The sequence below is a fragment of the Copadichromis virginalis genome, linkage group LG13 (genome assembly GCF_057382275.1).
Source record: "Copadichromis virginalis isolate Kocher_CV1m ecotype Utaka linkage group LG13, C_Virginalis_male_GT1.1, whole genome shotgun sequence".
Classification (NCBI taxonomy): Eukaryota; Metazoa; Chordata; class Actinopteri; order Cichliformes; family Cichlidae; genus Copadichromis; species Copadichromis virginalis.
The window spans coordinates 22,282,720-22,310,292 of NC_140630.1; the positions used below are offsets into that span (position 1 = coordinate 22,282,720).

A 27,573-nucleotide genomic window follows, 5' to 3' on the forward strand; every position below is an offset into this window, starting at 1 on the left:
CTGAGACATCGAATTAATTTATATCAAGTAAACAAAACCAGCCACACTTCACCGACTCTGTTTCATTAAAATCATAGTATTTTTACATCATATTTTGTAAATGCTTCTTGTTAGGTTTAACATAATTTCTCCTTGGTGTGTCTGCGTGTAATGCTTACACAAAGAGCAGACGGCGCCTCACTGTACACACACCGTATACTGTCGCAAGAACACACACTGACAGGCTGTAAGTAATGATCTGTGTGTGTGTGTGTGTGTGTGTGTGTGTGTGTGTGTGTGTGTGTGTGTGTGTGTGTGTGTGTGTGTGTGTGTGTGTGTGTGTGTGTGTGTGTGTGTGTTTTAAAAGGGCCTCCTTTTGGTCAGGTCATTGTTACGATGTCAGGATGTTAGTGTATGTGTGTTCAAGTAGAGTGGTAGCATTGTATAACACTAAGGGATAGAGTTTGCCTTTTGTAATGCCAGTAGTAACTTATATGTGTTTGTGTTTGTGTGTGAGTGTGAGGTACAGAGCAGAGTGGTGCTATGATGGCGGGCTGATGAGGTCATGGCTAATGTCTCCTGCTTGCGTCATTGCCTATAGGATGTGGCTTTTTGCCAGCAGAGCTGCAGCTGCTGTTCTGGTTGCTGTAACAGTGCAAGGGGGGAAAATGGATTATGTTTTCTCCCTCATATTGAACATTTATGATTAAAAAGACAATTGTGTGCCAGTTTATTAAGCTGAAACAATAAATTGAATATTTTTAACTAACTGGGCAATAATCGCAGGTGTGTGTTTTCCATAGCTTGCATAGGATCCCATCTGTCCGCCTGTGCACATCCGAAGACCCACATTTGACCTGTTTTGCCCGCAGTATTGCAAGATTGCACAGTGAAGCATTTTGCATGGAAAATGAGCGCTGTTTGTTTTTATTTTTTCCCCCTTCCTCCCTCCTCCTCCACAGACTCCTGACCACATGCTCATCATCGTAGTTATCCTCCAGAATTATGGTTGTGATAATCTAGGTCAGAAGTGGCGCAACAACAGAAACACTGCCCGCTAATCTAAATAAGCAGGATTTGCATGAGTGAGATATGCATGAATGAATGAGTGTGTGTCTGTGGCACTGTCACAGATGAGGGTGCTGATAGGGTGGAAGGAAAGGTGTGTGTCCATTTTTGAAAAACAGTTTGTAAAACACTTCTATATGGTATTTAATGGCATCATAATAGCATATTTTGCCTCACTGCTGTCTCAGCAATTCATCCTTTTTAATTCTGGAGCAGCTATCAAGCTGTATACTGCATATATAAATATGAGCTGAGTGCTGAACAGCCTTGAACAGCAAAGACAAACGCATTATGAGAAAATATAAAATCTTCTTCTGTCAGCATTTCTATTTCATCTATTGCCTGAATCCAAAGGAAAATCTTTTACTGTGAGCTACACTTTGTAGTGAAAAAAAATACACCCCTGCTGGGTAGCTACTCTGAATGTCATTGAACGGTGCAGGATATGTGTGTGTGATACACATAAATTTCATTTTATAGCGCGGATGCGTGCACATGTGTGTGTCGAACACTGAAGCAGGCATAATTTGTGCCAGCTCTGTGACGTAGAGGACATGAGGCCCAGGCGAGTGCTGTGAGTGGCAGTAACAGCATCTCCTGCTTGAGCCTGCCCCGTCTCTGACTTCATTGGCTCCAGCTCTGACGCAAATACCCCCCTCAGCCCCCACCCCTCCTTCAACCCACCACCCCTGCACACTTCTTTCATCACGTTTTTTTCACCCATTTAATTTTTTTTTCTTTTTTTGATTTATGTGCCTTCTGCAGTTCTCTCCACTGCAGCGCTCGACATCACATATCTGCTCCACCTGCCCAATTCCGAGCGCCTCGAACGTGCAATCTGTTTTTCCCTGACGAACTGGTGCAAGCCTTATCAATATTTATTTTTTGGGCAAATTGTCTTATATTAACCTTTTTTTCTTTTTTCTTTTTCTTTTTTTTACAAATTTAATTATGCAGTGTGAGGCCTGGATCACAGTGTGCTACTGAGAGCATAGGAGGTGTTATACGGTCACATTAAATTTGTCAGCATGAGGCACGGCAGCAGAAACAAGCTTCCACTGTTAGAGTCTGCTATAAGACTGTTGAAATGTCCAGTGGAACATGTTCATTATGTATTCACATCATTGCATTTTATCCATCAAGTACTCTTTAAATAAACAAAAGACTGGAGAAAGATTCAACATACTCGCTGCATTTTTGCAAGTCTTTTGTTCATTTGACAAAAAAAAAATGTCTGAATTACGGTTCCTTCTGCAAATGAACACATAAAGTTAAAACAAATAATAATTTTAGCAAATTAAATCAAGAGTCAAAAGTTCTAAAATTGTAAAGGGAGAAGAGATGGTGGAAAAAGTGGCACACTGCACTCATCTCTTTAATGTGTCAATTATTAAGACATCGCAAGTTTGGTCTTAAGAATTTCTTTACTGAAGTAAAAAGAAATGAGCAGAGCAGTAATGCTGCGTGGCCAGTTACAGCAAATTTGTACATTTCAGAGGTCTGCCCCACATCGTCTGTGACGTTCTGAATTTAGGCAGAGGAATTCTGGCACTGCTCTGAATTTAGAAATACTTCATTTTGCAGTCTGAGTACACTCTGCTGCTCGGACTGCTGCCTTACAAACCAGCATCTCTAATGTCTCAATGCTTTTTTTTAACTGTCTACACTGGTTGTATCGATGCACGAGAATACTCATCAGCTTCCAGGGGAGCCTAACCTCTGGCCTACATGTAGATAAGGAAATCATATAAACTAAAACAATGCTCTTTTTTTCTTTTCTTGGTATTTTGTTTGTGTCTTCCAGCACTGACTATTGATTCTCTTGGATGTGATAAGAATGTACTCTCTGGTTTCCACATGGCAAAATGTGGGGGAAAAAACTCTGCACAGTTTAGCTAAAATTGTATAAAAAGAGAAAACATGGCAAATGGTTAAATATTTGCCTCAGTTGTCTCTTCTAAATATTTTTCACAGTGTTCCGATTTTTGCTTTGACCTGCTTGCTAAAAAGGATTCACAGAACTTTGTGTGTAATTGCAAACTACTGCTGACATTTTAGGTGCACTCATGTTATGTTAACCTCTGTGGTGGTTTAGATTTGACTGCATTCCCAGTCTGTATAAACCCTCGTTGATTGTCTAACTGCTTATCTTTTCTACTGCATTCCCGGATCTTGGCATTTATTTCAGTGATTGCAATGTTATGCTAATAACAACATTGTAATGTTAATAACAATAACTAAAGCTACAAAGCTGCAGGGATGCCAGGAGTGACAGTCAGATCACATGGTGTGTTGATCCAATGATCTGATTTATAAACATAAATCTTTTAGGCTGGGTATGCGGGCTTGTGATCAGCTGCTTTGGTCTATAAATTTGATTTAGTAAAACTGGGTTCAAGAAAAAAGAAAGAAAAAATGATTTTACTACTGATGTATTGCAACTGTTGTTGTTTGCAAGAGCTGGAGTGATTGGGTATTGACCAGATAACTGTTAAATTTGAGAAGTCACAATATGCAAATGAGTGTCTGCATACAAAAAATTGATTTTATCCATTGAATGAGTTGAAGAAAAAGCAGATGACTAAGAAAATCGGACAAGAGAATTCCTCACAAAGGAGATTGGTTACGACAATTCAGACAGGAAAGTTCACCGTGCTGCAGGTGACACTTAGATGTCAGCGTATTTGGAAGAAAGGGCCTCACTGAAGCACTATGGCACGCCCACACTGAAATGGAGTTTTCAGTTAATCAATTCAGTTGCATAGTTTTATTATTCTTTAAATTTAAAACACCTTTGGCATGTAGAGAGTAACCAAAATAGAATGCAACTGAATGCTTTAAAGGAAAAAACGGGACTGTATTTAATCAGCACCACACAAAATGAAGACTGGAGCATCGTCCTTCTTAGCTTCCTGTGGACATATATTTAAAAACAGTGATTCCATAAAAGGCATCTTTCACCACTTCTTCCTCTTTGCTGCTGACAAGACAGTACTTTTCCTCTTTGGGAGGGACTTGCAAGGAGCTTAAGAGCCAAGTTTTATAAGTGGACACTTGTGAACACAACATGTAATTACTGCTGTCCTTTCTACACATTCTTCCACTAATACAACGACGCTGACAGAGAAATCTGCCTGCCTTTAATGGTTCCAGTGCAATTTCCTGTCAATATGATCTCCACATGGGCAGGATCCTTCCAACACACAGATGAGATATCACATGCAGGCAGCCTGTACTTGCTGTATTCACTTTCTGCTCTAATCTTTAAAGAGTCCTTACTAATTCTAAATGCCCAAGTCCGATCCATGTGGCAGTTTTCACAGAACTCATACGTGCTTGCAACTAGATGGGCAAATTATGACAGTGTTGGTATGGGAACCCGCTGCTTAGTATGTTTTCCAGGATTTGAATGTATTCAGCAGCACTGATGTTTGTCCATCAGTGGGTTTTGTTTTTTTTTTTAAATCAGATAAAAAGGTTAAACTTTTGTCAGACAGTAGTTAGTGGGTCACCACCACAGGTAGCCCAGCATGCTTGATGTGGCAAAAATTTTTTTAATTACACAAAATGCAACCACAATGGGATTTATGTCCCCCGGTGAACTGATGATCTTGTACTTGTTACACAAATGTGTAAACCACTGCACTGTGAAGCCACTCACCTGTGACCGGCCAGTAGATCAGCACAGTGCAAAAGTCTGTTCCTTCCCTACACATCACCACCCTTGTGGATGTGGATAGATATATATACTATTTTCACTAGTTTCACACTTGATATACATGTAGTCTAAGTGAGGAATAATTAACCAACATGTAATGCTTTGAAAAGCGTTCCCACTACTATACCCATTCCTCTTTGTACTCTCTATTGTGGATCGTGGTTGCCATTTTTCTTGGGGAAAAGAAAAAGTGACAATGGGCTGATTTCTGACAAGCTACAAGCTAAACAATGTGCATCTAAACAATAACAAACACTTTTCATTTTTTATTATTTAGTGGACGCTATTGTAGGAGATAAAGGCCTTTATTGTTAATCTAAATTTATAGTGCTGTAACCATACTGGTAATTTTATATACTGAATGTGGTCTAGTGGTGTTTTTCTACTGCTGTTATTTTACCATAAAGTTGAACAAGAATTTGTTAAGGTTTTTAGTGTATTGTAGCGTATTTTCTTCATATGCACAGAATCCTTTTACTTTCTTTAAAGGCAAAAACATAACTAAGATCACAAGCAACACAAACTTGTATTTGCACACACGCTGACATTAACTACGCCTATGAGAGTCTCAGAAAAACTGAAGGAGAGGTTAGAATAAGAGGGAACAATGAGATTAATGGCCTCGATGTCCTAATGATGCCTTAGGAAAAGAAAAAAACAGAACCGAGTTTCAGAACATTGAGCGATAAACAAAGATGTCATCTTTTCTCTTGGGACAGTGAGGATGTCTGAGCGAGCAACAAACCTTTCCTCTGGGTACGTGTAATATACTGCTATCTGACAGCAGTTATTCATAAATGGCAATGATTAAGACGACAGAGGGCGGGTAATGATGTGCTGTGATTTGTATTTTCATTAACCTAAATTATGCACATCTCACACTTGTCCTAATGGATCACCGTGCCATGATGTCCACTGACGTCACATTTGAGATGAGCCGCATTGCAGTCGCATGCAAATTTGTGCATGCCAGGCTTTGTGTAAACGTGGAGCTTTTATTTCTGTTATTGCATTTTCCAGCAAATAAGAGCAAACAGAGGCAGTTATATGCTCTTTGGTTGTTGAACTAGTTGCAAGCCAAGCTGTGAAGATGTGCATAACTCCCTCAGCCCCCCCAGGGACCCTGTATTTTCATGGGCCTGGCTCTGACGTCAATGCTCCGGCTGTCCTGTGGATTGTCAGAACAGACTATTCAGTCGGGGGGAGGGGACTGGAAGTCTCTGTGGTGTGTGCCTGCCGCATGTGATGATGATGATGATGATGATGATGATGGTGTGTGTGTGTGTGTGTGTGTGTGTGTGTGTGTGTGTGTGTGTGTGTGTGTGTGTGTGTGTGTGTGTGTTTGCTCATGTTTGCATGCGATCTGTAAATGTTTCACTTAAATCTCGTGTGTGTGTGTGTGTGTGTGTGTGTGTGTGTGTGTGTGTGTGCGTGCAGTGGGGAAAAGCTTGTACAGGGCCTTGAATTAGAAATGTGCTTTAAGTGGATGAGGTCTGTAATGTGGGTGTAGGGGTGTAAGGTTGTGTGTGAACGAGAACACACACGCGCACACGTCTGAAGATGTGCAGCTCTTATGCTGGGAGACAGGCCGAAGTCATCAAGAGGATGTTTGCTAAAAACAGCCGAGAGGGGAGAACAGTTGAGCATGGCTGTGGGCCACTCACTCACCCTTCAGTCAGCTGTTGATTCCCCCCCACCCCAGGATGACAATAGTAAAGCCAGTCTTATCTTATGCGTGTGACACACAAGTCTCATATTAGGACAGATCAGATTTCAACCTCTTTCATCATCACCTTTCAGATTTCCTCTTTTTTTGTTTTTTTGTTTTTTTTGTTTGTTTTACACACATGTTATCCATTCACACGAGCTTTTGGGATTTGGTGGTTGCAGGACAGGAGATGTTGACAGTGAGAAAAATGTGCACTCACTGTTCAGAATGATAGACATCAGGAAAGAGAGAAAGCTCACTGACATTTTGTGTGTTCATCTGTGTTCTTCACCACAACAAAAAAACAAACAAGAAAAAAAAACTTGATCAGTCTCTCCTACCTCCTTAATTTTCTTTCTTTCTTTCTCTTTTTTTTTTTTACATGCTCCAGACTAACACTATGTTGTAACTCAACTACATCGCTTCAATTTCAGGTACATTAGTTCTTGTTTCCACCAATTTCAACAGACTTTACATGACTATCTATTGAATGGAAATAAATAGACACCAACTATTTGGCAGGTGCAAAAATAGTGACTAAATGCTGACTAATATTTCAGAAATTACAATTTTGCATAGATAATATCTTGTTAATATGACAGTATATGACTACACCGGTAGAAGAAAGAAAATAATTTAAACATGCAATGTTATACTTATAATCACTAAATTGCAGTTTATATAAAATAAAATTCAAAAACAAATTAAATGTTTTAGTTAAAGGTATAAAATCATAATGTGTACTTTATGCTTCTTTTAATATTCCTCTAATAAATAATAAGGTAAATAGTACATTTTTAATTGTAATACCTATATAGTATTACTTAAGCACTAATACAGGATTTTTAAACATGGTGTTGCTAAGAGTAAAGGATATTAATAAATGAATTCCTCCATTACACAGACGTTATCAGGAATTATGTATTAAAATGTGTTAACACCAACGTAGAAGCTGTACAGGTACACGCGATGCTACAATATTACTGTAGTTGTAGATTAATGGGTGTACTTTTCTAGTTTTTACTTAACCACGACAAATCTGAGGTGGCACAACCAACCATGTGTCCCTAATGAAATACAGATTACCTTAAATACTTAAAGCAGTAAAAAGAAACATCTGATAGCTCAAGATTTTTTCCCCCCAGATCTTTCTGTGTCTTTTGGGTCTTTCTCAAACTTTGAGAATTCTAACAGTTTTTAATCATATGCAAAAAAAATACATCTTTCTTTAAGACAACTCACCTTTGAGCTCCTGCCTTTAGCTATTTTTAAAGGCTGTGGTTTAGGTGTATTTCATCCTGAGAGAACTAATCTTAATCCAGGTAAAATATCCGTTTGCTTCGACAGGTCAAGCTGGTCGGTTACTTCCTGTTATGCAATAGTTCATCACATGTGAAAACGGTTTCTCCGCCACTTTGGAGAGCTGCGGATCAGAAGGGTTCACTGCTGGGTCACAGACGGACCTGCTGCATCCTTTGTGATTTACTGCGAGTAAATCTGTAACCATCACACAAAAGCTCATAAACCCTCCAGTCATGAACTTCACAGCGAACATTTTCAAGTATCTGTTTAATACCTACATTTCTATGTAAGCTTCTTTAAGGCCATAGAGGATGTGCAGAGTTAGCCCTAAAGGAGCTTAAAAAGCTCTTTTAGCTTCCTCTGGTTTGATTTTGTTCATTTGTTTGTTTGCTTGTAACATCCGACACATTTTTGAACATTTCCAGAAAACTTTGATAATAAAAACTCTAAATACAAAAGATTATGCATGGAAACGTGTTCTGTGTGGTCTTCCCTGAGTGAAACAGTATTTTAAATATATTCATGTATTATTAAATAAGAATTTAGCAATGTGTTGAATGTTAATTGTTTCCCTTCATTTTTGTGGATTTTCTAAAATTCCTTAAATAATAATGTTGGATTTGGATTTTTTTAAATGAAAAAAATATTTTTTTTCTGCAAAAAGAATTAAAGGCACCATCAGTTTTCTCATTTTTTCCACATTTGAGGATTTTTGTCATCAGAAGGAGTGTATCGGAATGAACTCATTATGTTATACGTGACCTCTGAATGGACCAGCTGCTTGAGAGTGTAGGAATGCTTGTGATTGATAGAGCAGGTGCTGACGTAACCTGCCACAGCTTGCAAGCTCTCTTTCTCTTTCTCTCTCTCGCTTGATATGATCAGTATGTGACGCTGTGGCCATGAGGGAGTCTGGCACACTTTATGCTGGATCATGTTGCCGAGTCAAAGCTGTTTAGGTGCTCCGAGTGCTGATAGCACAAGCACACATATGCAAAGGTTATAGAGATAGGAGGCTCACTTCATTTGGGAATTGCTCTGGTAACTTCACCGCAACTATTCACACAGGGAGAAAGACAGATTAGCTATTTAAGCATTATTAATAAACATATAAGCTGTTAAGTGTTGGAATGTTCTGTGCATTTAATATGAATCAGTATATTTGTGGATAGTGTAGTTTATTGAAGAAGTGCAAATTAACACGAACAATTGGTGTCCTTAAAGATATCAGAGAAAATAATACATGAAATTCTCTGACTCGATTTTAACACTTGATTTTGATTTAAATGTTCTACTGTTGTAAGTTTGCCAGCATGAACTGAGACAATTATAACCTTTAACACTGAAAGGCAAAAATATTTTTCACAGTTCTTATGATGTGTTTGTGTATTAAACTTCCATTGCTCTTTTTTTCCCTCTCTCTCTCTCTCTCGTCATCAGATGAGATGAAAAACGTTCATCTGGTTAAACTGAATTTGAGGTTAATTTGATTACTTTTAATCCTGTTATTTGGTTTTGGTCATTATAGTTACAAGATTATATCTCTACTAAAAGGCTGTAGTGAGCAGGTCTAAATATTTCTGTGTGACTGCAGATGTGCGATCTTTGCAGATATTTGCAGTTGGGCCTTTCCGAAAGGAATGTACTACATTGATTTATTTTACTGTTCCAGTTGAAGGCAATATTTACAATTATAATTTATGTAAATGTACAACAGAGATAGACTGGAGAAATAAATCGGTTGAATACAAGCCTTTATTAAATGCAAGACTGTGCGGATATTTGAAGTCAGGAGCCAAAGTATGAACAGTGATCCACACAAAAACTGAAAGAACCTTGTGTAAAACCTTAAAGTGAGATACGGCATGAATTAGACCTTGGAGCGATCAATGTTTAGACTGCACTTCTCTCTCATTCAGGCAAAAAACGATTTGATTTGTGTGCAACTTTTCATTAAGTTGAATAAAAGTCTTGACTGATGCACCAGGAGGAAAGAATGTCCTGAAATGATTTTTTTAGTTTTTAAAATAAACACACTGTCTGCTTTTTACTCATTCAGGCTGATCTGAACTAAGGCGATTTCTGGACAAAGCCATTCATAAATTTGGTTTGGTAACACCCAAAGTAATTTCCTTGTTTTCTCCTTCTACTTCCTTGTTTTTAACACTCATGGCTAATTAGTTCACAGTCCTAAAGACTAAGGGCTGGAAGGGATTCATTGCCTTGCTAAAGGGCACGTTGGCAAGACACTTCAGACTGCGTAAATCCGAGTGCTTTAAAAACCATGCTACATCTTTTCATTCACAGTATTCTAAAGTAAACCCTCTGTTGCTTTGTCCTGCCTGCTGTAATTTCGAGGTTGTCACTGTCTCCTCCTTGACCACTGAATAGTGGATCAGGAAACAGCAGCGTGTCCCTGGAGAGCGCGGGGCATATGGTTCGGCCCCTTTTACGCAGCCAAATTCAGGAAAAAGAACAGCAGTGCCTCCCAAATGTGTCAAATGGGTACAAAAATACCGGAAACAGCTTTATTGACCCTTCAAAATACTACTTTGTAGAGATTTCCTGGATGAATAGTCTTCGGAAGTATTGATGCTCGCTTATTCTTCGTGAATATGCCGCAGACTTGTATTAAAATCTTGAACATTATACATAAAGATATTTTTTCTCCCTAGGCAAATCCTGTAGTCGTCGCTTGCCGTTTTATTTTGAAAATCAAACAGGAAAACTGTGTATGAATTGACAGCATCGCGCCACCGTCTCTCCCCGTGTGTGTGTGTGTGTGTGTGTGTGTGTGTGTGTGTGTGTGTGTGTGTGTGTGTGTGTGTGTGTGTGTGTGTGCCTACTCCCATTTCTCTGTGTCTATGCGTCGACGTCTCTGCTCCCTTCAGTCTGCTGCTGCAGCACATCCACAGCGGAGCCACCACGCTGAGGAGGCGGATCGACTGTAGCTACACCTTGGCCAGCGGTGCTGGGTCATAGCGCCGGTGGAGGAGCGTGGAGGGGGTGGCACCACACTGCTCTCCTTGCCCTTCCTAAATCGCGCACAATCTCAAGCATTGAAGGCATCATCACATCAAGGCGTCCTGGAATAGTTTCGGGGTTTGGGGAATTTTTTTTTTTTTTTTCGCTCAGACGCACCAAGTTGCAGCTGCAGAGGCGCACTTTTCCCCGTGGCTCCTCTCTCCTTTTGGGCTCACAATCCGACATGGAAGATGGTCCGACTTCCACAAGCTGTTTCAGAAGGTTAACGGACTGTTTCCTGGGTGCAAGTAGGTATTTTTCCTAATGAAATTTCCAGTGCGTAAAGTAATTTTTACGCAAAAGTAAAACCGCTTTGACCTGACCAAACTGTGCAGTAGACGGCCAAAAAAAGAAAGAAAACACGGGCTAGTTTTGGCATCTATTATTTGTTCTGGTGCTGCAGGCGTAGGCTGTGTGATTTGCCCATTTGTCTTCCTAACTTTATGAATGGCAGATGAATTAGATGGGTGGGGACTCCGCTGGAGGGTCAAGCAGAACCGAACTTGGAAAATATCACTTCTGTCTCTGCAGGGACTTTAAATAAAGATTAAGCTGGTCTGTAGAGGGGACAGTCAGCAGTTGTCCGGTAAGACATGGCATCGAAAAAAGCGAAGTCTACAGCATGAGATGAAGCGAAAAAAGAAAGTGCGAGTAGGGCACTAAAATGTGGTTTCGGAATAAATATTTTGCAAATTAATTATAAAAATATAAAAACGATTGCTGTTTAAGTTATCGCACGCATGTAGTTAGCATTTATGTAGTCATCGATGGTTTTATACCAGTGCTGTGGTAAATCATTTTCCCATTCTAACATTTATTATCGTTTTCTTTTCACTTGTTTTGAATTTGTTTTAAGTGCGGTGTGATGGTAAACACCAGAGTCAGGTATGCTCACAATTTCATATTACTGTCACTGAAAAAGATGGCAGGATTAGCAAAACAAGGTGTAAGATCAGTGAATGGATTCGTTTAGTTTTGTTTGCTTTTCTGTCACTACAGTTTTCATCCCCTATATTTGTTTCCTTAGCATGTCCATGCGTCTCAGGGCTGAGTTTACATCCTTTGTGCATGCTGTTTTTCAGTCTCTCTCTGCTTATCTTTTAAATTCTACAGTGGGAACTTCTTGTCATTTGTTTCTCTGCTGATTGGGGTTTACACTGTTTGTGTGACCCATGGATAACTTCAGTTTATGCGCCTTCAGGGACCTTCAGTGAAGACCTGTAATAAGAAGTTCGCAGTTTGAAGCCAGGTTGATGCTTGAAGTGTAGACACAGCAGTGAGCATCTGTGGAATGCATTGAGGTACAGTATGTAGGTATCTTGCCCTCATACTCGAGAATTTCAGATTTAACAAAGCTTCTGCCCTTTTTGGATTTACAAAACAACAGCATATGAGGGTGGCTGCGGGTGTCAGAGTATCTTAAAGTAATATCTGCTATAGAGCTTGACTGCTCTAATGTGTACTGTATATTATAATTTAATAAACAAGTCATTCTCATAGAAAACAAAACATGAGAAAAAGTTATCAGCCAACCAGTTCTGTGTCCGGCTTAGACGCCCATGTGGGTATATAACTCATTTCTTCAAATACCGTCGATTAATCTGGGTTTAATCCGGGATTAACTTGATGTTCCGTTTATGTTCTCCCTGCATGTTTTCCTTTCCACTGATGCAGACACATATAATTTCCCAGCTTGTGTTTCTACCACTGTTTACATGAAGCGCTTTCTACAAATGTTAAGCATGTGATAGATCATTTTAAATGGCTCCTGCACATTGTATGTTTTTCTGCGTGGAAGAAAAAGTGTTCTTTTGTTCTCTAGAAGCCAATGGTATGTTTGTCCACCTATCATTTGTCATTACTGATATGGTACCTGTTGCTGGACCATCCAGCAAAACCAGTCCGTCCTGAAGGGATAGACTCAGTTTGTCAAGACAACACGTTGGCTTGTTCACTGCCCTTTGACTCCTATAGTTGTTTGTAAGCTGACTTGGAGGAAATCTGCTATAGTGTGCGCAGATGTGTGTTTCTTTGGCTGCAGATAGCTGTGGTCAGTGCATCAAGGTCAAACTGGGCTAGCACTAATATGATCTCTCAGGCATTTTTTTAAACCCAATTGGCTGTTGACAAATTGCTTAACTTAGTGAAGAAGGACATATTGTCAGGCAGGAAGTGTTCACACCAGACATTTCCTATTCCACCACATGCCTACTCTTTCACGGTGAGGACTTCTCCCAGCAAAGTTGCTAAATCTATAAATGCATGTAGTGCTTGGTATGACTGGAATATGAACATAGCATTTAAATTTGAATGACTAAATAATTCCAGACTTGGATCGAGCACATGCCAAATAGTTTCTCTTTGTGATTTGTCTCCACTGTTGATTTAAACTCTCTGGAAATTCAAGCCAAAGAAAATTAGCTTGTTATGGCGTTTGAACCCTTTTTTTATAACGCGATTTGTGCAGGACTGGATCGGTGCCAGGGCACAGTGCACCGCTTGAGCAGTGAAACAGATGACATTCTCCTCAAGGCGTCCATTGACCCCTTGTCATCTTGTCATGGGTTGGTATCTGAGAGGATGGGAAAAGGCCACATGCGTGTAGATTTCTTTACAGCTTGTCTTTGTGTCAAGGCTCATAAAAGAGCACAGCGCTGGAGAAGATGCAAGAATCTGTGGTTCTCATTACCGGGTCCCCACTGGCCCCTCTGTAGAACGGCTGCAGAGTTCAGCATCGACCAGATGTGGAGTGGGGAACATGACCCTTGATTACTGATGTGGCTCTCTGAGGGGGAGTTTTGGGGATTGGGGAGGGCATTGCTAAATCAAACCACTACTTCAGGCAAGATGGTGGGACTAAGAAAGCAACTCCAGCTCATTATGAAACTGTGACGCTGCCTCTTGTTCACATTTAGTTATTATTTAAAAAAAAGTGAATACACCAGAAAGGTTTTAGTTTCAAACTTGAATGTGAAGGCTGCTCAGCTGCGTTTCTGTAACAGTGGTTTGAGGGCTTGCCTGTTATCACTCTGCTAGGCTGTAGATCAAGGGCCCCACGCCTTATCTGCATCTTAATTTGCCATTTATCGCCCCTTTTTTGTCTAATGATCTGGACCATGGTAATGGAAAAAGTGCAAATCACATTTCCATGGAAATCTCCCTCTCTGTCTCTCAGTCGCTTGCATGCTTGTGCAGCCGTTGGGGGCGTGTCTGTGGAGTTGATGGAGCAGCAGTTAAAGTCCACCGTGAAACAGCATTTTCTTTATGTGACACCTTTTCTCTGAATGGTGTATTGATTTAACTTCACTAGTCACCTCACCCTTGGCTGCGGTGAAATTTGCGTGCGTCCACCTGCATAAGTACACACACACACACACATACCCAGATTCGGCAGCTCAGGCTCAATGAATAAATGAGGTGAACAGTGGGAGATGAGTCAAAGTGTTTTCATTCTCAGTGTTCGCTCTTTTTACTTGCTCACTGAATGTCAGTGTTAGATGCTGTGCTCCAGCCCTCCCATAGATAAGATAAGAACCACATGCTCTTCGTACCTCCTGGCAAGGGAGTCCCAGGCGGACCTGCTGACGCACGCACCCAGCAGCCCCCACCCCCCATCCCCTCTTTCCTGCCTCAGCCTCATGTCAGGAAAGTGAAAAGTACTACCTTGGCAGCTTGCCCTTGACTCTCTGCCAGAAGGAGTGCACTTGAAGAGAAGTGGTCTTTTCCCTTTTTCTCTCATGTGCGTTTTTCATCTATGTGTTGGGAAGGAGGAGCATCTTGCTCACTAAACATCAGCATTGGCTCCGCTGCTCAACATCATCTGACCGGGAGTGCTGAAGGCACACAGTTCAGGCTCTGTCACACCCAGAGCTTGCTGCTTAATCGTGGGGAAATGAAGATGAGTGATAAGACAGAGTGCAGCTGAATGTTGTTTTTAACAGCTCTGCAAATGATCCTCTGTTCTTTATATGTCAGTTTCTTTATTAAGTTTTTAAAAAAAGCAGCGTCTCACAAGATTTGTTTTTAAATCAATCATTCCTATATTTTGCACTTTTCAAAATATATATCCTCATATTTGCATAAAATACAAATAAACCTCAATTCAGTTTTGTTTATATAGTGCCACTTTATATTGAAGGTAAAGATCCTACAATAATAGAAATAAAACCCCAACAACCAGATGACCCCGTGTGAGCAAAACACTTGGTGATAGCGAAAAGGAAAAACTCCCTTTTAACAGGAAGAAACCCCCTACAAACACACACTTTTTCCTGATAAAAGGACAGTCAACCATGGGTAATAACCAGTTGAGGGTGAGGAAAGGGAGACAGGATGTAAGGCACACTGTGGAAGAGAGCCAGTAATAATAACAGTAATAACAGAGAGTGAAAAGAGGTGATAATATTAATCCAGAAGAAACAATTTCACCCAAAAGTAACCACCTTCCTTTGTATAAAATACAGATCAACCCAAATAATAATCAAGAAGAAATAAAAGTAAACATGAGTGATGTCTTAACTGAAAAGCTTTGTTAGATAGATAGATTGACTCATCCTTACCCTCACACCTCAAATTAGCTCTCCTGTTTATGGAAACTTTTTGGAAAAGAAATGAATGAAATGTCAAAAAAAAATTAAGATAACCTGTTAATGGTCATTTCATTTTATCATTATAATGATTTTATTTGACAGATTAAAAGTTTCGAACCCAAACGCATATTTTAACACATTTTAACCCACAGTAAAAATCATGTACATCGTAGCAAATATTTTTATAGATTCTGAAAAATTGTCATTTTCAGATCCAGTTTAATACAATTGAGCAACTCTGATCATTAATGTATTTTTTTAAAGGTACCATATAATGATATTGTGCTATGAGCATTTTATAAACATCAAGGTGTACTGCCGGCATTCCTTCAGTCACCGATAACAAGCTCGCTTCTCAGCTTTACAAGCAGTAAGAATTCTTCTTAATATGAAGAAAATAATTAACAACTACACGTGCTGTCTGAGCTTCACTAACTTGGTGAAAGCCAAGAGACTTTGCCGAAAGAACAAAACATTTAAAAAAATCATTTTATAGACTTTTCAGAGAACAGTCATTGGTTAGTTTCCTGCTGCCTCTTATAGTTGGAGTTAGGGCTGGGCCATATCATACCCTTCACGGTAATACCGGTATAATTTTGGGCAACGATAGAAAAATGAAATATCGCGATAGGATATGGGTAAAACGCGCATGCGCAGTGCCTTTGTTTTCATACGCACACGTCGGAAAAAGCATGGCGGCGAAAGCAAATCGTTGAATGAAACGGATGAACCAGAATTGGTTTGTAAAAATGCTGCAACTTCAGTGGTGTGGAACTGGTTTAGCTTTCGTCCGTCAGACACACACCAAAGCACTATTTTTAGTAGAGCATGCTAGCGGGCCGTCGTTATTACCGTGTTTTTTGGAAAATACGGGACACTTAAAATCAATCCTTTGATTTTTCTGAAAATCGACAACGCCCCTTATAATCCAATGGGCCTTATGTATGTATTCTGGTTGTGTTTACTGACCTCGAAACGACTTTATGTGGTACACGGCGCTTGAAAAGGTGGTTAGCACTGTTGCCACACAGCAAGAAGGTCCTGAGTTCAATTCCACCATCAGGCCGGGGTCTTTCTGTGTGGAGTTTGCATGTTCTCCCCGTGTTTGCGTGGGTTCTCTCCGGGTACTCTGGCTTCCTCCCACCGTCCAAAGACATGCAGCTTGTGGGGATAGGTTGATTGGATAATCCAAATTGCCACTAGGTGTCAATGTGCGAGTGAATGTGAGTGCGAATGGTTGTCTGTCCCTGTGTTGGCCCTGCGACAGACTGGCGACCTGTCCAGGGTGTACCCCACCTCTCGCCCCATTACAGCTGGGATAGGCTCCAGCGCCCTCCGCGACCCTGAAAAGGATAAGCGGAAGCAAATGGATGGATGGATGGTTCGTGTTTAAGTACAACTTTGCTAAGCTACGAACCCGGACTGCTTGATGGATTGTCGGAGCATTACAGCTATCGTAGTCAGGAGCCTGGCGGAGCGATACGTACTGTGCTTCAACATAATATTACCGTATTGTGTGTATAACCTCTTTTTAAGTTTTGTGGATATTATGCTGAGGATATGTCGGCCAATTTCCCCTGGAAATGCCTTTTGGTTAAACTGTCAGCAAGGAATTTGCATTTGCACTGTTAAATTTTTATATAACTTTAATTCACATAAAACACCTGCTTGTTTAAGTGAAAATGTATTGATGGGGTTTTTTTTTTGCACTAATATAGTTGTGGAGTTGTAAAGTATTTTGTCTAGTGTAAGTTATATCGTCAGTTATATCGTTATCGCAAATTTTCAAATGTATATCGTGATAAATATTTTTGGTCATATCGCCCTGCTCTAGTTGGAGTGTTTGTGTTGATTTGGGTAAATTCATTTTAATTCTTATTCTCCAACAGAAAAATTATGGTTATGGTTTCTTCCACTTAACATCAGTTAGACCACACCCACATCACCAGGGTGCTGTACCAATGTGTGGGTATGGCTCCGGGCAGCAAAAATAGATAAATAAAAATTAAAATCTTTATAATGATAATAATTCAGCTAAAAATATTGGTGTCACTGATCGACCAACCAGGAATCTGCTGATTTCCAGCACACACCAGACCGGTTACTGGTTGGTTGGCCTTGTGTATATCTGATTATTGGGGTCATTGTTCAAGAAAATTATTGCATTGTATGTATTACATGTTACTTGTTACATTTCTTAAAAGTATTGCAGTATATTTTTAAAGTACTTGCCAGAGAAAGTAATTTGTTACACTACTCAATACGTTCTTGTTACGCCGGAAGATGACTTGAAATGCATTCTTACAACAACCAGTTAACAGTATAAACCAATCCTAATAAGGACAGACAGATGATCTTTCTTGAAGTTTTTAGGTGTCAACACAATGCCAACAACACAATAGATGAAAACCAGCACAAAGAGAATTCAAAAGAATCGCTACATTGATTCTACAGTAGAAACACGAACAGGTGAACGGAGGTTTCGGCCCTGACTGCTCATCACTGCTTTTGTTACCTATTGAACATGGTAAATGGCCTGTATTTGTATAGCGCTTTACTAGTCCCTAAGGACCCCAAAACGCTTTACACAACCAGTCATCCACCCATTCACACACACACTGGTGATGGTAAGCTACATTGTAGCCAGAGCCACCCTGGGGCGCACTGACAGAGGCGACAGAGGAGAAGATCAGGATCTGGCTGCTGGGCTGGGGTGCTGGGGTGCTCGACAGCCATAACAAAATCACTTTGGGTTCTAGCTTTTTGCTAACATCCTACCTGTGCAGATGTTTGCAAAGAGGCAAAGTTGGGTTAGCGGCGTAGTACAGTTGTTTCGGTCTTGGATGTAGTTTCTGCTTTACTAACGTGCTCTTCGCCTTGTGTACATTAATTAAAAGTAACGTCCATATCGCCACTCCTCAAAAGCTGTATTGCTGTACTGCTGCAACATTTTCCTCCTTCTGCACTCAAAATGAAAATAGCTCACTGTAGCACAAATGTGCAGGAAGAGAAAACCACATTTGTTTGGTGTTTTTTTCTTTCTATCCGCCAAGTGTGCAGATAACTGAAGACTCTTAGTAAAAACATAATTGTAACTGTAATGGAATTAGTGTAAATACAGTGTAGTACAGTAACATCTTACATTACTGTATTGTTGAAAATGTAATGCAGTTACAGTAACATGTTACTTCCACCCAACACTGCTGATTATGAGCTGGTGCTTTTCATGCGTGCGCAACACATGCACAGTCCATTTGAGTCGTCGCACGCACACTCACAGTCGCACACTAACATGTCATTAGCTTGTGACAGCTCTAGCTTGTGAGCTATGAGATCATAGCTCTATGAGCTGTGAGTAAATACATGAAGTTCATCAAGGTAAACCACCAAAAAATTAAATGACAAAAACATTCATAACAACATCTAATCATCTTAAATCACCTTCACCTTTCTGAGCAAAGGGAAGGCATCTAAAGCTAAAGCTATCCAGAGCTCTGCAGGCTCCGTGTGAGGAAAGGATCAAAGCAGAGAATCAAAGAATTTATAAATGTGCTGGAAAATTATGCAAGTAACTGACATTTGTTTTGTTCCATAAATCTATTGCACATGCTTTTGTTTGGTAATGTAAAACATGTTAGCTAAAGATGGGTGTACAGCAACTCATTTTTTTGTTACTTATTTGAACCTCTTGCCAGCAGCAGTCAGTAATGGTTTCAGTCAGTGAACATCCTGTAATTAACTTTATCGCAGTTTGGGGAAGATTGTAAAATTTGGTCTTTTCTTTTATTAAGAATGTAAAATTTTGCTGTAAAGAATAGGGGAATTTTTTGTATACGCTGTCAGTTGTAGTTCTTAGAAAGAAAACCTGATTCAGCAAAATCAGATCTTACTTGGAAAAGCTCCTACTTAGAAAAAAATCGGAATTGGCCAATTCCCTGTAAAGATTCCACTCTGCCAAATCATTACAGTGATGTTTATAGGGTTACGTTAAGTACAACATGGATGAGTTTTCTGTAGTCAAAGACACAATGAGAAATTCAGATTTAAAATATATAGAGAGAATATTTAAAGTTAAAAAAGAAAAACAGGAAACTGATTTCTGTTTCTCTCTTTTTTTGAGGCTGGATAAATAAATGTGAATGTTAAAATAAAAGCACCCTTTTGAATACAGAGAATTGCAGCCTTGCTTCACATGTTTTGTTTTGTTTTTTCATAGTCAATAAAGCACCCTCCTCTTTAATGGTGTACCATCAGAAATACTCTGAAGTGTTTCCTCTTGTGTGCCACTGATACATTTTGGCCTGCAAATGTATCGCACATATGGTATCTCGCTCTGTGTCCAACTTATTGACATACATTCACATTGGCATACTACAGATATACTAGTAGATTTTGTTATAAGACGGAGGACTTGCAGTTTACAAGCCATTAAATTTTCCATATAAAATCAGAGCATACTGAATTGATTTCCTTCATAAAAACGCTCATAAACTTGAACGCTAACTCACAAGAATTGACTGTTTTTAAGCTGTTTCAGGGCGTTTTTGATGTTGGAAATAGAACCACCAGTATATAGCCTATGCTATATGTTAATATATTTTTTGTCAAACAGAAGCATGTTCTCACAAACTTGGGTGTGAGAGTGCAAAGACCCAGACAAACTCTGACTGGTTTGGCCTTTTCCCTTCCAAATCCTGGGGTGTGGTGTCAAGATAAGTGTTATGCAACAATACCTCACTGCATGAACTCAGGCTTCGCTTTTTTTATACAGGAAGCCCAAGTCTGAGTCAGTTACAAACATTTCTGCCAACTTGGCTTCAGCCACTCACGAGCATGCTACACAACCAACTGATTCCCACCTATAGGTTTTTTGGCTGAAGGAGTGACTTCAGTTGGCTTAAAGGTTTTTTTTTAAAAGGTACTTCTCTTCGTTAAAGCGGACAGGTCACAGTCTTTATTTTATTTTATTTTATTTTATTTTATTAAACAATGTATATTTATTAATATATGGTGGTGGTCAGAGGGCCCGGTGGCGCCAGTGTTCGGCAGCCTCGCCTCTGTCAGTGCGCTCCAGGGTGGCTGTAGCTACAATGTAGCTTGCCATCACCAGTGTGTGAATGGGTGGATGACTGAATGTGTAAAGCGCTTTGGGGTCCTTAGGGATAGTAAAGCGCTATACAAATATAGGCCATTTACCATTACCATTAAGAGTTTTTGAAAAAGAGATATATGTATATATGTATAAATGTATATATAAAGACACATAATTAAAAAAGTCCTGCCAGCTCATAAACATGCTGTGATAAGTGAAAACAAAAAAAAAACCTAAAACAAAAACATTATTGCACTCATGTCTCCATATTTGCCACAAAAGAAAAGGATGGCTGCCAGGTTGCAAAGAAAAATTCATTTGAGTCTTTGTTAAAACAACAGACCTTTTCTAGTTGTAAGTAGCAGATGACAAACTTAATTCCAGTTGAGGAGTCCTTCTGTTTTGCACAGACCTTCTGGCCAAAAGTGAGCAAAAAGGTAATGATGTCAGCTTGGGCCATACTTAAATTTACATCTTGGGGAGTTACTCCAAATATTGCCATAATAATACATCATGCAACACTCTGTCCAGATTTTTTCTTAAACAGAGCACCACAAGGCTGTTTAAAATGATCACATGCAGGGTTCAGATCACTGTTGATTGTACCTAATCTGACTTTAAACCAGTTTGTAGATGTTTTTCATTCGAATAACAATCTAATTAGAAATTCAGATTTGTGAGACTCCTTTGCATTTCTCTTGTTTTCAGGTATTTACCTTTCACCTTTGAACCTCTGTGCTGGGAACATGAAGTAAATAAACAAGCACATTCTCCCACGGCAACATCAGTAAACAGTAAAATCCCAGTTGTGCGTTCATGAATCAGAATTGTATATCTTAATGAAAACGTAATTTTATCTGCAGTGCAAGTATTTTTATTTTAATACTTATGATCCATTTTGTTAATATATAGTTTCATTTTAATAAATCTGTTGTTTTGTTAGGTTAATGTTTGCTTTTACCTAAGCAGAGCATTTATTTTTATCGGCATTCTTTGCACAACCTGCAGCATCCAAACAGTTTATTGTCATAAACACTGGAAGAATTAACCTCTCATGTACAAAGTTCATTAAAAAAATATTTATTTATTTATTAAACTAAATGTAATTCAGTTAAATGTTACAGACCCTAAAATGATGAGAGTGTGTGCTTCTATGTTCATTTATTATTATTTATTTTATTATTTATTATTTATTTTTCTTTTATGTTCAAGTTCAACTTTTTCTTAGCATTGACAAAATAAAGGGGGGAAACAATTAAAAACCTGGTTAAACCAGTCACCAAGCTGTTACATCTGCAACAGCAGTCTCTCACTGTCCTGATTGAGTGAGCACATATAGTTCCCAGTGGGGTTAGCCATTCTGGACCGCAGCATGTGGGACAGATTGGGCTGCACCTTTGATTAGCCTCTATAGTCTCAGGACCAGGACACTGACGCATATCCTACAGCTCTGAGTCTCACTGCAGTCACATTAATGTGCGCTGTGGTTCGAAAGATTTCAGAAGGAAAGCCTATAAGGTCAACGTGACGTAGCAGGAATGTTCAAAAAGGGAATTATTAATCACAATCAAGGTAAAATATAGTCACATTAGGTCAAGTCAGTCATTTCTCTGGATTCTTGTAAAAGAATAGATTGATGATATTGACATTTTTTACTTTATCTATAAACAATGTTTCTTCTAAACACACACATGAATGAATATAATGTGTGTATCTGTCACCAGTGAAGTTGCTACAGCACTATTAGTTGATTCCTTTAAGCTACAGAATGTGGCACATGCATTGGGCTTGCGCCGCAGTTTTGACCCGTCGTTGTCATTTAGGTCTTACAAATGCCCACTTTTCCCCACTTGTGTAGCCCTAGAAATTTTAATTAACACCATTTTATTAGCCATTGCAAAGCTCTTATCACTGCTGTTCTTGCCCCATGGAAATAGAACATTTGACTATTTTGTTCATGTGCACACATATGATTGCTAAACAATTTTCAGACTCCTTTCACACAAAACTTGTATTCATAAATTTATACAGCATCCTTGTTTTTCATCTTTTGTAATGTCACCAATCACAGTGCCTTCTTTGTGTTTCAAATAGGACAAAGTTGTAGGGGTTATTTGCAGCGCTCCCATTTAGCTCCTCTCCGTGTGTCTTTCTGTCCTCCGCAGCTCTCTCCGTCCCACCCCAACCCCTCTTTAACTTTTCCTGATTTATTAAGCTGTATTCTGCCGATGTGCGTCAGAGCTGGCCAGGAGTCTCGTGAGGCGTTCCGCTCCTGAGGAGCTGTGTCTCGTGTCTGGACAGCATCAGACTGTAGCGTCCTCCACCCCCCAAACTTACCCCCACCTCTGTTTGCCTTATTTGCCTGTAACCAAAAGCCTGCTCTATCTATACACACACACTCTGGGCAGATGATCGTAACTGAACATCAAATGATTTGTTCTGCAGGGATAGATCAAAGGTCGTGGATAGCTCAGAGTCTGAATCAGGAGCACTATAATCCTAAAATTAAATTAAAAGTGAAAGATATTCTTTAACCACAACCTTTTATGGGCTCATAACAGGTTACCTGCAGCTGAAGCAGAATTTAGTCTTTCTATCTCTGCATCTGGTTTTACTTTGTCATCTGGCACAACACTCACCCCCCACCCCCTCCAACCCACACACACACACACACACACCCGGCTTACTGTTGTGTTGTCTACAGGGATCTGTAGCGATTCACAACACTGATATTCATGCAGCTTTCCTGACTGACACCCCACTTACTAATGTTTTCATGCCACATGTGTGTGTGTTTGTGCATCTACAGAGGGAGTCTACACAGATGCTCCTGATAACCAGACATTTCGTGAGAAAGCGTTATAAAAACTTTCAGGGCTGTCAACACTCTTCTCTCTACTATTATCTGAAAACGTATAGTTATAGTTTACCATGCCATAAAATGTAAATTCACCTCTGTTTGTCTTTTGTAAGAATGCATTTCTTCTCATTATGAGATGACACTTCACGTCTAAATGTATACAGTTAGAAGTCTTTGTTTTAGACATATACTCCATTTGTTTGAGTGACCTAAACATGATGGCGTCCTAGTGCATCATGACTGCTTCACAGACGCCAGTGGGGGTATTAAAAACAACTTTCCCTCAACGATGGTCTGGCAAATGGCTTTTTTCCCTGACAACAAAGACAGTAAACAGCAGCACTTAGCAAGCTCTCAAGATCCTAATTGCCTATTAAGCACAATCGAGTCCTCCTTTATCCTGTTGCCTCTGTTGGGGGCTCCTATCCCTGGAGATACAGATTTACAGTAAACATAAGTGAGCTAGCCCGGCTATCAAAGAGCTTTAACTCGAGCCTCGGCTCGGCTGCCACCGCTCTCACCTCACCGTGAAGAGAATGAAGTGACCTTCAGCTGTTTTCATCCTTTGCATTTGTTTGGGTGACCTTCGGGATCATTGTGGGTTCAAGTGAGATGTTATTTCATTCCTCTCACGTGCTACACTTCTCCTTTCTAGCATCAATGATTCTGTTCATTATCTCACATCAGTATTGTTTTGGTGTTTTTGTTGTTGTTTTTTCTCACAGTTTCATTAGTCTTAAATAAAGTTTTTTAAAGTGTTTTGTTTTTGTGTTTCAGGCTTGACAGATGAGAAAGTGAAGGCCTACCTCTCGCTGCACCCGCAGATTCTGGATGACTTTGTGTTGGAGAGTGTGAGTGCAGAGACGTTGGACAGATGGCTGAAGAGGAAAACCAGCAGCAGGCCTGCAGGTATACCCCCCTACCACACACATATACAGAAAAAAAGACAGAGTCAGCTGCATCTCTCTGGATCACTAAGACAAAATGCTTGGATTTAAGAATTTCAGTTTTTGTAAGTCTGGGGAACAACAGTGCATTTGCAGGCTCTGTTTATTATCCTGGCCATTAGCAGTGCATATCACTCATCATCACATGTGTCTCCTTTAATCTTCCATGTTTGTGATACACAAAAGAAAAGGAGAAGGAATGGACCTGTCCGGTTTTTACGGGTCATTAGATGTGTTTGAGCCGGCTGGGCTGAGTTTGTGCCGTACACTCTACTCACAGCGAACTGTTTCTCAGACCGACTGCATCCATCAAGGGCCCACAGGGTTGGCACAGTGCCCAGTTGAGCTGCTGACGTCAGAGGCGACCTCCAGAGACATGCAGCCGGCTGAAGGGGGCCCAAGGGAGGGGTGTGGATGTTGGTGGTAGCGCTGGTGGTGCTTGGGGGGGGGCTGTGCTGGCTCAGGGTGTGGGTGTGTTGAAGGAGGAAGCTGGCAGAGGATAGATTTGTCACATTTTGGAGCTGCTTTCCACGCGAGGAATGCAGACAGTAGTGTTTGTTGCTGCCGTGCAGAGTTGTTAATTTCTCAAGTCTGAGCCAGTGTTTGAAACAATTTCCTGTATGTTGTATATATACAGTATGTGTGTGTTTAGCTTGACAAATATCAAATAGAGGCTGTCATGCTAATAACTCTTCCTGGCGCCAAGTAGGAATAACTAATTTCATCCAGATAGTTCAGTTCAGGGCAGATGGAACCTGTGTAAACCAGATCGCTGATTCACAAAACTAAATAAAAGAAAGGCTTTTTAACTGAAATCTTCTTTGTTTCAATGTTCACAGTTCAGTCAGGACCACTTTAGCCATCTGCAGTAATTTATATTTGGCTTTTTGGCTTTATTGTGGGACCTTCCCACAAGGTCCCACAATAAATATGTGAAATATGTGAAAACCAGAGTCATGACATAAAAAAGAGAAGCTGGGGCGGGTTGCGAAGCGGCTTGCAGATGAGCAGCAGATGTAGGCAGACTAAAGCCACATAAACGGTCCCCTTTAAGATTTAACAGTTGGATGTATAAAAGGCAGAGATGTACCGACTGCAGTTTTCTTGGCTGATTCCCATTTACGATTATTTTCTAAGCATGGTCTGCTGATTCAGATTTTTTTAAGAACTTTAACTGACAGCAAATTCAAAAGACTTTCATAATAAAATAAATTATTAAATGCTCCATTTTTGTCCAAACTGTGGTAAATTACAGGATCTTCTCACATTAAATCAGCTAAAAATTAATTGCTCTGTCACTGGAAAGGGGTACAAGAGCTACCTGACATACTTTACCTAATCAAACAAAAAGCAGGTGCAACAGATTTATATAACAAAACAAATGTCAAGTACTTACATAATTTTTTTAGTATGCTTACAACTTCAGTCCCGTTACAGATAACAAGATTTTGATACTTTTTTTCAATATTTTTCTCATAACTGTTTCAATCCTTTGCTCATACCAAGGCTGCTGCCTTGTGGCTAGCTTTGAGCTTCGGATAGCTTTAGCCGTTTTAACTTTTTGTTAGCTTCTTATGTTTTCATCGTCATCCCTCCACCGTTTAGCTTGGGGGACTGTCTTCACCCTCAGTGAAATGCTTCCACGCTAAGGACATATCAGTCTCGACAGCTGTGTGTGTGTTGCACACAGGCATGAGATGGACCGATTCATAATCGGACATATGGTACGCTAACCACCCAGGGCCAAGAACACTGGAATTTGGGTAATTCTGGTGCCAGGCAAATCGATATGTGTATCTGTTGTCAAGGGTTCAGCAGATCTTCTGGGATGGAAGCTGATATTAATTTAGTGGCCTAACTAAACTAACATTATGCTTAATTGACAACTCCAGTTGTTCTAATTTAAAGAACAACACAAACAGTTTTGTTTACTACGTATTGCGTATACTTAATATGACTACTTCATCTTTGTGCACTTAAGATGTCAAGGATGTCGTACTACTTCCCTTTTATTCAGCCACTCTCTACAGTTTATTTCAGTAGAGTAGGGAAATCGATTTGCAACTACTTGAAACTCACTTGAGCCAGGTAGGGTTATCACTGTGTGGAAACTGATTGATTTGAAAATGCTACGATCCATTACCACATGGCCGTATCAGAGATTTGGCCATAAAAAAGCATACTTGATGTTCATTATGATGAATTACATGTTTCAAGCAAGTTTCAAATTTCAAATTTGATTATGCTGCCGTCTAGAAATGCATACTGACTGCTTTCTTTTTAAAGTGCTTTGAAAAGTAATGTTATCAGTAATGCAAACGATGTTAGTGTGCAGCTAAAGACCCTAGTAAAGCAGCTTTTGGATGGAGAGACATAGCTGAGGACCAGGAACAATACAGCAACACAAAATTATTGGTATAAAAGTAAATAACAGATTTAGAATATCCATCCATCCACTCTTTTCCGCTTATCCTTATCAGGGTCACTGGAGACGGTGGGGGGCTGGAGCCTATCCCAGCCACCATTGGGCAAGAGGCGGGGTACACCCTGCATAAGGTCACCAATCTGATACAGGGCTAACACAGAGAGACAGACAACCATTCACACTTACATTTACACTTTCCCATTCTCACTTCTATGGCCAATTTAGAATCACCAATTAACCTAACCCAACTAACTGCATGTCTTTGTGGGAGGAAGCAGGAGTACCTGGAAAGAACCCACATAAACACAGGGAGAACATTGAATATATTTATATTAATCATGTTGAAACATATTTTAAATTAATAATTTATTATTTAAATGCATAATGAAACTATTCTGCAAGTACATCTGCTCTCACTGAGTGGCCAGTGGAGTGGCCATATTATTTGCAGTCTAAATCAAGTTAACATATAGTGGGTATGTTTTTTTTCTATTAATTTTTGCATTTTTTTTCAAAAAGTAGAAAGTAAAAAGAGAACAGAAAATAAGCAGAAAGGGAGCATGGGATCACCAATCCATATTGGCCGCTTTTCTTTGATTTTTTTTAAGCTGTTTCTTTTTTGTTCTTAGCTAATATTGTTGTACGTTAAAGGCACACTCAGTCTTTTTTTAGTTCATTGGGGAAAAAAAGAATGTAGCTTTTTGATAGAGAAACATAGTTGAGAACCAGGAACAATACAGTATCAAAAAGTTATTGTAGCACTATACATAAATGCATGGTAATAAAGATACAAATATCTGTGTACATAAGCTTACATAAACTTAGAGTTAATACATTAAAAATACATATTAGGAGGTATCA

The 27,573-nt window shown here is 39.7% G+C and overlaps 1 protein-coding gene across 3 annotated transcripts in view; it reads left to right on the forward strand.

The window, feature by feature from the left end:
• The window catches only part of pde10a (phosphodiesterase 10A), a 66,460-nt gene that overhangs the window by 7,516 nt on the left and 31,371 nt on the right, over window positions 1-27,573 (forward strand). For 2 of the 3 annotated variants that reach the window (XM_085478037.1, XM_085478035.1), the window contains exon 3: window positions 24,118-24,249. In XM_085478037.1, the coding sequence (XP_085334163.1) occupies window positions 24,118-24,249 (132 nt within the window). Of the gene's footprint in view, window positions 1-10,917; window positions 11,048-24,117; window positions 24,250-27,573 lie in introns of those variants that run through there. The other variant, XM_085478036.1, reaches the window with a different exon arrangement.